This window comes from Alexandromys fortis, unplaced genomic scaffold (assembly GCF_014885135.2).
Source record: "Alexandromys fortis isolate MF-2015 unplaced genomic scaffold, M_Fortis_MF-2015_v1.1 scaffold_12, whole genome shotgun sequence".
Taxonomy (NCBI): Eukaryota; Metazoa; Chordata; class Mammalia; order Rodentia; family Cricetidae; genus Alexandromys; species Alexandromys fortis.
In genome coordinates, this window is record NW_026067937.1 from 20,455,580 (window position 1) to 20,467,103 (window position 11,524).

The 11,524-nt window shown below is 46.7% G+C and overlaps 1 protein-coding gene across 1 annotated transcript in view; it reads left to right on the forward strand.

The window, feature by feature from the left end:
• Abcb10 (ATP binding cassette subfamily B member 10) overlaps positions 1-11,524 on the forward strand; it is a 35,776-nt gene that overhangs the window by 4,816 nt on the left and 19,436 nt on the right. The window contains exons 2-4 of the mRNA XM_050147049.1: positions 7,085-7,285; positions 8,142-8,344; positions 10,777-10,911. Of these exons, the coding sequence (XP_050003006.1) occupies positions 7,085-7,285; positions 8,142-8,344; positions 10,777-10,911 (539 nt within the window). The remainder of the gene's footprint in view (positions 1-7,084; positions 7,286-8,141; positions 8,345-10,776; positions 10,912-11,524) is intronic.

An 11,524-nucleotide genomic window follows, 5' to 3' on the forward strand; every position in this document is an offset into this window, starting at 1 on the left:
AATTTACAACGATCTCCCAAAATTACAAAGAAGGAGCAGAGCGACATGAGCATATCCTGACCCTTTGTTTAGGATGGCGTCAGTTTGTCTGGAAAGGCTAGGTGACCACCTTCTGTGTGGCAGGTGCACACTGTGGCCTGAAAGTCTGGTCGCCATACAATGTAGAAATATGGGCCTGTATAATATAGCCCTACATATTTATAGTAGGAGAAACTGAGGTATAGAGGATTTGAGTGACTTGTGTTAGGTCAGACATGTTGGCAGGAGAGCCATTAGTTTCTATAAGCAGCTTTCCTGGATCCCCACCCCCCAGCCTCTGACCTCCCACACTGATGCTGCAGACCTGAAACCATCTGCATTTACTGTTCTGACCCCTCTGTAGAATTAGGATGATAATGGTCAGGTGTTTGAAAGCGTCAGTCAGGAAACAGCAGTAGAAGCTGCATTGTGGTGTGGAGGAAGGAGGAGAATTCTAAGTGACAGAGTCAGGTCGGATTGGGGCTGGAACCTATATCAGGCATATCGCCACAGCCCCATGGCAGAACCTTGATCCCAAGAATCCAGATGACAAAAATCCATTTTACTTATATTCAGACGTGTCTTAGGGTTTTATTGCTGTGAGGAGACACCTTGACCACGGCAACTCTTATAAGGGAAAACATGGAATTGGGGGCCGGTTTACAATGCAGAGGTTTAGTTCCTTATCATTGTGGCAGAAAGCATGGTGGTTACACATGCAGACACGGTGCCGAAGAGGTAGCTGGGAGTTCTGCATCTGGATCTGCAGGCAGCAGGAAGAAAATGCGAGACACTGGCCTGGCTTGAGCATCTGAGACCCCAGAGCTTGTACCCAGAGACACATTTCCTTCCTCCAGCAAAGCCACACCTAATAAGGTCACACCTCCTAATAGGGCCACTCCCTGTGAGCCTATGGGGGTCATTTTCTTTCAAACCACCACAGATTATAATACAAAGGGGTACACAATAGTAAAATAAACTTGGCGTTGAGATATAATAGCTCAGTTGGCTGAGTGCTTGGCCTAGTACACACAAAGCCCTGGGTTTGATCCCAGCACTGCATAAAACCTAGCCTGTCTGCACACATCTCTGATCCCCACATGCCAGAGCAGGAGGTAGAGGCAGAAGAAACCTAGCCTGTCTGCACACATCTCTGATCCCCGCATGCCAGAGCAGGAGGTAGAGGCAGAAGAAACCTAGCTGAGATGGCTCAGCAGTTATGAGCACTGGTAGGTAGTTCTTCAGAGGTCTTGGTTCAATTCCCAGCAACCACATGGTGGCTCACAGCCATCTGTAATGAGATCTGGTGCCCTCTTCTGGCATGCCGGTGTGCATGTAGACAGAACACCATATACATAAAATAAAAATAAATCTTAAAAAGACTATTAAAATAATAATAAAAGAGTAAATTAATAAATAAGTTGATGGGATATACTGGGATGATTTTGTATTTAACTAAATAGCCCCACCCCCTTTTTTCAGACTCTGTCTCACTGTGTAATCCTGGCTGGCTTGAGGCTGGCTGGGCAGACCATGCTAGCCTTGAACTTGCCTTTGAGTTCTGGAGCTGCAGATGTGCTTCCACATCAGGTTTCCCCCGCATCTTTTTACAGTTGCCATTACTGTGTAAGAGCTTGCAAAGGGCTCATGCTCCGTGTGATTCAGAAAACTAGAGAAGCCTGGCATAGTAGTTCACACCTGCAATCCCGGCACTCAGGAGGCAGAGGCAGGAAGACCACTGCAAACTTGAGGCCAGCCTGGTCTGCATAACATGTTCAGGAATGCCTGTGATTGTGGCTCTCGAGAGGCAGAGGCAGTAGGATCACTGCAAGTTCAAGTCTAACTGGCCTGTAAGAGTTCCAGGCTAGCAAGAGCTTATATAGTATGACCATGTCTTATCTTGTCTCTCTCTCTTTCTTTCTTTCTTTCTTTCTTTCTTTCTTTCTTTCTTTCTTTCTTTCTTTCTCTCCCTCTCTCTCTCTCCTTCCTTCCTTCCTTCCTTCCTTTCTTTCTTTCTTTCTTTCTTTCTTTCTTTCTTTCTTTCTTTCTTTCTTAAGATATATAACCTAAGATAACCTCAAACTTTATAGATAGAACAAGGGTTCTCTGCAAGAGCTGTTAAGTACTCTTAACTGCTGAGTCATCTCTCCAGGCCCTGATTTTTTTCACCCTTGATTATGAGTATTGAAAACTGGTGTGTGAACTCTCTGAATGGCCAGGACCTTCCCTATTGAGTTGGCAAAGGACTTTGCTCTGGTAAGATACTTTCCTGCTTCCCTTGCCAAAGTCCATTGTGCCCATTCATTCATTCATTCATTCATTCATTCATTCAGTATTGGCTGACTTCCTGCTGTGTGCTGTAGGGGAGGGTCGTGGGCTTACAAAGCAGCAAGCAAAAGAGACATGAATAATGAGTCAGTGATAACATTTAGGATTCCAGGAGGGAAGGTAGCAGCCGGATGAAGGGCAGGAAGCAGCCCCAGATGTCTTCATTTGAAGTGAGGCTCCAGACCTGGTCCTCTGAAGAGGTGGCGTTGGAATGAAGATAGCAAGGCACGTTGCCTGCTTAAAAGCTGCTGTCTGCCCCACCGCCTCCTTTTAGGGCTCTGCTTGCTCACTGGTTGTCATAGTTAGGGTGTCTATTGCTACAAAGAGAGACCACAGCCAAGACAACTCTTCTAAAGGAAAACATTTAATTGGGGCTGGCTTACAGTTTCAAAGGGTTAGTCCATTATTGTCATGGTGGGAAGCGTGGTGGCATGCAGGCAGACATGGTGCTGGAGGAGGAGCTGAGAGTTCTATATCTTAGTCCTCAGGCAGTAGGGAAGAGAATGCCACACTGGGCATGGCTTCAACTTCTGAGACCTCAAAGTGGCATACCTAGTGACCCCCCTAGTGACAGACCACCTCCACCAACAAGGACACCGCCTAGTAGTGCCACTCCCTCTGGTCAGCATTCGAACACAGGAGTCTATAGGGGCTGTTCCTATTCAAACCACCACACTCCACTCCCTTTGGCTTGCAGCCATAACAATGCAGAAATGTATTTAGTCCAGTTTCAAAAGTCCCAATAGTCTATAACAGTCTCAACATTGTTTAAAAGTCCAAAGTTCAAAGTCTCTTCTGAGACCACGTCATCTCTTAACTGTAATCCGCTGTAAAATCAAGGTGGAAAGCAAATCCCACACTCTAACATATAGTGGCACAGGATGTACATCACCTTGAGGAAAGGGAGGAAAGGGAGCATGATGAGGAAATACTGGGCCAGGGCAAGAGTGAAACATCTAGGCAAACTCCAAAGTCTACATCTCCATGGCTGATGTCAAATGCTCTTCAGATCTCCAACTCCTTGCAGCTTTGTTGACTGCAGCACACTTCTTTCTCTCGGGCTGGTTCCACTCCCTGTTTCCCGTGACTCTGGCACCTCCAACAACCTGGGGTCTCCGAGGCAACCCAGGCTTCACCTTTACAGCTTCCCACAGTGGTCTCTCGGGCCTCCATGAAGGGACACCCCTTCCTTGGCCAAGAAGGGAGATTCCGTAATCGCTCTCTTCTGTCTTTGACTGTGAAGCCAGAATCACACGGCTGAGGCTGGAATACGCCCCCTCGTTTACTCACATCTTCACCAGCTTTTGTTTTCGCTTGTTTTCTTCAAGCCTAAGCTTGGCTGTCCCGGAGTTTGCTCTGTGGACCTGACTGGCCTTTAATCTGTTTATCTCCTTGAACACGGGATTTAGTTCCACTCCACTTCCTGATCCTTTTCTCCTAAAGTGGTACAGGTTGTAATTCCCTCAGCTTGTTCCTGTTCATCATAGATCTTCAGAAGAGTGCGCACTGATTCCCCAGATAATAGCGTTCACGCGAGGCTGCTTTGAAATCTCCTCTGCCAATGTAACTAATCCAAAAACTTTTCAATTTAGCCTCAAGCAGAGTTTTTGGACAAGGGTAAAAGGCAACTACATTTCTACCATAATATCCTAAGAATGATCTCTAGGCTCCATATTAGCATTCTTCTCCTCTGACTCCTGAGCCAGAAGTCCGGGCCCACAGTTCAAATCACCCTCAGCACCACTGTCTTCCATGTTCCTACTAGGATGGCCCATTAAACCCCACTTAATGCACTCAACTGCTTTTTTCCCTTCTAGACAGGGTTTCTCTGGGTTTCTCTGTAGCTTTGGAGCCTGTCCTAGAACTCACTTTGTAGACCAGGCTGGCCTTGAACTCACTGAGATCCGCCCATCTCTGCCTCCCAAATGCTGGGATTAAAGGCGTGCACCATCACCTCCCAGTTTCAACTAGTTTTCTAATCCAAAGTACCAAAGTCCACATTCCTCCAAACAAAAGCATGGTCAGTCCCTGGTGCCAACTTCAGTCTTAGTTAGGGTTCCTATTGTTGCGAAGAGCCACTGTGACCATGGCAACTCTCATAAAGGAAACCGTGAATTGGGGCTGGCTTACAGCACAAAGGTTCAGTCCATTATCATCATGGTGGGAAGCATGTTGGCAGGTAGGCAGACATGGTACTGGGGAAAGAGCTGAGAGTTCTACATCTAGATCTGCAGGCAGCAGGAAGAGAGTGCCCCACCAGGCATGGCTTGAACTTCTGAGACCTCAGAGCCCACCCCCTAGTGACACACCACCTCCAACAAAGCCACACCTACTCCACTGAGGCCACACCTCCTGATAGTGCCACTACCTATGGCCAGGCACCCAAACACAGGAGTCTGTGGGGCCATTTCCATTCCAACCACCATGCTGGTTCATACTCTCATGGCTACGTTAGAATGACCCCTTTAAGCTGAAGTGTGAACATTAAACCAAGGAGAAAGAAGCATCCATCCTCTGCAGATGGGGCGAGGGAACTCTTCCCAGATTCACCAGCAGTCTGCCATAAACCAGCAAGGTTCCTAAGAGGCTTGTTGTCCCAAACCAAAGAAGCCCAGAGACGGCAGATCTACCCTCTGCCCAGACACAGCACTGCTCTGAAAAGGAACCTGGGCTGCTGCTGTTTCTTCATATTCCAAACCTCTTCCATACTCACCAGGAAGTAGTGGCACACACCTTTAATCCCAGCACTTTGGAGGCAAAGGCAGGTGGATTACTGAGTTTGATGCCAACCTGATCTACAGAGCAAGTTCCAGGACAGCCAGGGCTACACAGAGAAACCCTGTCTCAAAAAACTGGGAAAAAAAAAAAAACAGAAAGAAAAAGTTCTGTACTCATTAAAACTCTGAAGAAAGAAAAAAGAGGAAAACACCCAACAGATGCTAATATTTTTTTTTCCAAGACAGGGTTTATCTGTGTAACAGTACTGGCTGTCCTAGAACTCGCTTTGTAGACCAGGCCAGCTTTGAACTCACTGAGATCCGCCTGTCTCTGCCTCCCAAATGCCTGGATTAAAGGCGTGCAGCATCACTGCCCAGCCAGATGCTAATATTATTATCTAGGACTTGTTTTTTTAAACAAATCATGTATCTTTTTCTGTGTGTCTGTCTGTCTTTCTCTGCTTTAGCCGGTACTGAGGATTGAACCTAGGATTTCAAACATGCTCTAGCACTTAGTTACAGCCAAAGCTCTCTATTTTGAAACAGTGTCTCATTAAATTGCCTAGACTGGTCTTGAACTCACTGTGTAGCTGAGGTTAGACTTGTGATTCTCCAGCCTCATCCTCCTGGATATCAGCTCTGTGTCTCCAGGTCCAGCTCCCATGGTACATCTTACTGAATGTAGATACCCAAAGAGTTACCTCATTCCTTATACTGGTGGCTTAATATTTATAAATTCTTTATAGTAGGTTTAGCTTTTAGGTGGGTGTTTAAGATACTGATTCTTTTGCTGGTATAATAGTGCTATAATCTGACGTCCTTAGATTTATTTTCCATACTTCACGTGGCAGTTTGTAAGAATTCTCAGAAGTCCATTGCTGTTCTAGGGGATTCTTCACCTGGGATCTCACTTGCTGCTGGTGTAAACGTGCTCCTCCATCAGTACCACTGTTTCCCCTGATGAGAGCCTCCTTCCTACATCTTCACCAACATCCTAAGCATGTAATCTTTGCCAATCTCATGAGTAAAAAATTGCCAGTCTTAGGATTTTATATTCCTTTTTGTATGAATATGGTTGTCTGTGATATATGTTCTTTTTAACTGGATTTTCTTAAAATTTTTTGTCTGTTTGTTTTAGCCAACTATGTAGTCCTGGCTGGCTTGAAACTTACTATGTTAGAACAAGCCGGTCTTGAACTCAGAGAGCTGCCTCTGCCTCCCAAATGCTGGGATTACAGGCATTCATCACCACACTTGGCTCCACCTTTCCAGTAACCCTCTGGCCCCCTTATCTGCTGTTTAGTTACACGGACAATTATTTTCCTGATTATTGTCATTTCATGCTGTATTCCACAGAGCAATAATACTAAGAAGGGACATAGCACATGCAAAGTGGATCCCAGGAACTGCTCTCTAAAGCTTACGTAGAGACTTTGAAATACTAACCGTAGTCAAGAACATTAAGCCAGGAGCAGTGGTGTATACCTATAATCTCATCATTCAAGAAGCTGTGGTATGTCACAGGAAGTTCATGGTTAACCTGAACTACATTGTGAGTTTGAAGTTAGCCTAGGCTATAGAGTTAGACCTTGTCTCAAAAAAACTTCCCCTCCCTCATACACACAACAGATAAACATTCCCTGGATAGTCTGGCGATGAAGCTGAGGTGTAGTTAGATGCCAAGGAGAACAGCATGTAGCAGAAATGCAGGAGAAGCAGGATCTGAAATGAGTACTAAGACCGGAAGACAAGAGGGAGGCCAGACAGATGTCCGCGGTTTGCTTCAGGCTCTCCTACGAGGAAGGAATGCACAAACCATAACATCCTCCTGCTGGTTGGGCACACACATTCCCTCACGGCCACGCTTCTTGCTCATCTGGTCCTTCCCTTCCTTTAGTCAGGCTGGTAGATGAGAGAAGAGAAAGCCCAGCCCCTGAGGCTAGTGTGGTGATGAGGCCCTTTGTGCTCCACCCCTGCCCTGTGCTGTGCTGTGCGTCCTGAGTGTTGCTCCTCTCTTCCAGCTGCCGTTGGGTTTCTTGCCGTGTCCAGTGTTGTCACCATGTCCGCCCCCTTCTTCCTGGGGAAGATCATTGATGTCATTTACACCGACCCGAGCGGGGACTTTGCTGAGAGCCTGACTCGCCTCTGTGCCGGACTCACTTGTGTGTTCCTCTGTGGTGCTGCTGCGAATGCCGTTCGTGTCTTCCTCATGCAGTCTTCAGGTCAGTCCCATCAGGCGGGGGTTCGTCAGAGATGACAGAGGGCCTGGGGTAGTATCAGGGCTTCGAGTGTCACAGCTCCAGGCCCCAGTCTCTTCCTGACATTGCATTCGCTGGGGACAGATCCCACATCCCACCAAGATGGTGTACATTCTCTACTTTTGTGTGGTCAGGGTTGAACAGGTAGTAAAAGCAAGACCTGTCTATTCATGCTGTGTAGCTACTGGGATGGGAACTTGAGTGGCATTTCTTGAAAAAGGGCCCATTTAGCAGGCAGGGAACTGCCCCAGTGCTGGCAGCCTAGGACTGACTGCATTCCATGTTTACATGGCTAGTAAGACGGTCTCTAGGTAACAGACCCCTTCCTGCCATTGCAAACTGCAATTCTTATAAGGGCTGCCAATCATGAACAGATTGGCATTGTGGATATATGATGCTCCTCACATGTCAAGGAGCCTTTTTTCAAAAAATTAAAATGCATTTTTATTGTTGTTATGGTATGTTCACATACATGTGCAGGCAGAGGAGAACGTTCTGGAGTCAGTTCTGTCAGTTTGAGGGTTCCATCTGATGACTCGGGTCGTCAAGTTTCCATGGCAAGCGCCTTTATCTGCTGAATTGCCTTGCTAGTCCCTTTGCCTTTATCATGATCTCCTCCCCTTGTGCCCACACTCTATAGCTAGTAACAGGAAGTCAGCGTGCTGGCCTATACGAGTCCCTCCCACGCCGGGATCCGTGGAGTTGATGTGCTTAGTCTACAAATGGGCTTTAACACAGGCTGTCTAAACAGCTCGCTGGCGGCTGCCCCATGAGGGACAGGTGACTGCATTCATTGTTAGCTGCTGTGTTTGCCTTGCAGGTCAGAGCATTGTGAACAGGCTGCGCACCTCACTCTTCTCCTCTGTCCTAAAGCAAGAGGTTGCTTTCTTTGATAAGACCCGCACAGGAGAATTGATTAACCGCCTCTCCTCAGATACTGCACTCCTGGGGCGCTCAGTGACTGAAAACCTCTCTGACGGACTGAGGGCTGGGGCCCAGGCCTCGGTTGGTGTTGGCATGATGGTACGTCAGCTATTTCCTCTTGGTGCTTTCTGTCAGGGCTCTCGAGGCCAGGCTTTTGAGCATGAGGGGCTTGGGGTGTTCTTGACATTTTGTAAGCATATAGAACCAAGAACATTGCCCCAGACTGGGACATGGGGATTATCTCTCCTGGCCCGGCCTGTATCTCTCTTGAGTAAGTATTAATCTGAAGTTTGGCTTTTCCTGAGATGTGTAAGACCAGGGTGTGAAGACAGCCAAGAATGTCAGGCCAAAGAGCCCCTTTGGGAACCAAGTGTCAGGTTTAAGGGATGTAGACCTCATTTTCTGTGTCCCTGCAAGAAATCTGTGTTCTACAGCTGTCTTGCTCATCTCGGGTGGCTCAACCCATCTCAGCTCTCTCTCCAGGTAGTGTTTGTGTTCCAGCCATCCCTGCTGGCCTGAGTAGCTTCTGAGTATGACCTTAATGTTCATGGGACAAGAATAAAAGGCAAGGATTGTAATTCAGTTGACAGAGGGCTTTCCCAGCAGGCACTGAGCCCTGGGCTCAGTCCCCAGTACTGTATAACGCTAGCGTTGTGGCATATTCCTGTAATACCAGAACTCAGGAGAAAAGGCAGGAGAATCAGGAATTTAAGGTCATTCTTGCCTACACAAACTAGTTTGAAGTTAATCTTGATAATATGAGAGTATGTTAAAAACAACAAAAACCAAGCCAAAGCAAGGGACAGGATATAAAAAATGTATTGTCAATTACTTAGTAGAACTGTGATCTGAGAGTAAGAAATAGATGAATGTAACATGAACGGGGCCTGGCTTGTTGGGGTTTCTGTCCCGCCCGGTACCCCACAGCCGGCAAGCCCCAAAGAAAATCACACAGAGATCTCCATAAGTTATAAAACTGATTGGCCCATTAGCTCGGGCTACTTATTAGCTCTTGTAGCTTATATTAACCCATTATTCTTATCTATGTTAGCCATGTGGCTCTGTATCTTTTAGCAACGCAGGTTACATCTTGCTTCTCGGTGGTCTGGGCTGGAATGGGAGGAATGGGCTTCCTCCTTTCCAGCATTCTCCTGTTCTCATCTCCCCACCTCTGCTTCCTGGTTGACCCACCTATACTTCCTGCCTGGCCAATCAGCGTTTATTCAAAATAAACAGATTGACAGAATACAGACTATTCTCCCACAGATGAGCAATTAGCCAATCTGTCTTTTACCTCTACACTGTACTTCAGTGTTACACTGTAACTTTAGGAGCCCCTGTGCCATTATTCTTTTGTGCAATGAGATTTGGCACATTTTAATAATGTATTGCAAAGTCACCAGCACCATTTAAAACAGTCACCACATTGCAGAGTTGAGGGAGTCTGTCTAATCTGCTAATTCGGAAGGTTCTTGTAGAAGCAGGTGGAGCTCCATGAGTTCAAGGCCAGCCTGGTCTACAAAGCAAGTTCTAGGACATCTAGGGCTGTTACACAGAGAAAACCTGTCTCCGAAAAACAAAACAAAAACCCAAGCATTTAAGCTGGGCAGTGGTGGCTCACACCTTTAATACTAACACTTGGAAGCAGAGGCAGATGGATCTCTGTGAGTTTGAGGCTAACTTGGTCTATAGAGTGAGTTTCAGGACAGCCAGGGTTACACACACACATACACACAAAACCCAAAAAACAAAAAACCCTGCCTAAAAAACAAAGAAAACAACAACAGTGAAAAACAAAACCAAAATGTTCTTGTTCTTTGAGCCACTGTTGTGGTTAAACTGACCAAACCTGGCCTACTGGCAGGTTGCTAAACCCTGGAAATAGTTCCCCCACTCTAACCTATGGTGGTTGTATTCAGATCCTATGTATGATGCGGAGTGTTTTGGTGAATTCTCTGACTTATTGATCTAGATGGGAAAAATTCTGGACACTCAGGGCACTAGGGTGATTATGGCCATGTTTAGAACTCATGATGACATTTGACCAGTGCAGAGCAGAGTAGGCCTCTCTGCTGAGCCCTCATTCCATCGTGTCCCTCTCTCTGCTGCTGAAGATGTGTCTGGCATATTAGAGCATATGAGAATTGGCCAGAGGATATGTCGTTTATATCTTCAGCAGTTGCAGCAACTGTTCTCCTTGGTAGTGCCCACCTGGAGTTTTTGTGGTCGTTTTGATGTTGAGGCAGGGTCTCACTATATAGACCTGGTTGGCCTGGAACTCACTGTGTAGACAAGGCTAATTTCTGACTCATAGAGATCACTCGCCTCTGCCTCCTCCTGAGTGCTGGGATTTAAAGGCCCGTGTCATCACACTCAGCTTAGATGTCGGGTTTTATAAGGATTAAAGATGCCAGGAAAATCCAACCCAAACGGGAGGCATGGCCCGGAGACAGTGTCTTCCTGCCTGTGCACTGTAGGTCTGAGGATACCTTGTCACAGGAACACATGCTCTTGACTTTTGTTCTTGACAGTTTTTTGTGTCACCCAGTCTGGCCACCTTTGTTCTGAGCGTGGTACCTCCGATCTCTATCCTCGCCGTGATTTATGGGCGATATCTACGGAAACTGTCCAAAGCCACACAGGACTCTTTGGCACAAGCCACACAGGTACTGACCTCCCGTGTGTGTGATGTCCAGGTCTGGGGCTCAGAACAACAGGCAGAATGCATGATGTGCAAGGTGTGCTCCTTCCCAGCCCCAGCCCCAGCCCCAGGGAAAGAGACAAGCAGCAAATGCCCTCCTTTTCTCTCAGTAAACCTCAGTACAGATGTGAAATGCTCTACTCCTGGCTTGTACGTCCAATCCGCTGTATAGCCCAGCCTGGCCTGAGGCTCACTGTATAGCCCAGGCTGGTCTCAGATTCGTGGCAGTCCTCCTGCCTCTGTCCCCCAAGTGCTAGGATTACAGTTATGAACCTCCATACCTTGCAGGTATCAATTTCTCAGTTTTTTTCTCACTACTCCTGGTAGGACAAAAGGCTCATATGCCAGCTGTGGTGAGACACACCTGTCAACTCAGCATTTTGGAGCATGAAGCAGGAGCATCAAGAGTTTGAGGCTAGACTAGGCTTCCTCTTTAGACCTTTTCTTAAAAGATAAAAAAAAAAAGCAGAAACTAATGTACTTTGGGAAAAATGTCTAGCTGGCACCATGTCCATTATTAATTCAGTAAAACGGACTGTGTAGCACTGTCTTTTCTCAAAAAAAGAGATTTGTTTTAT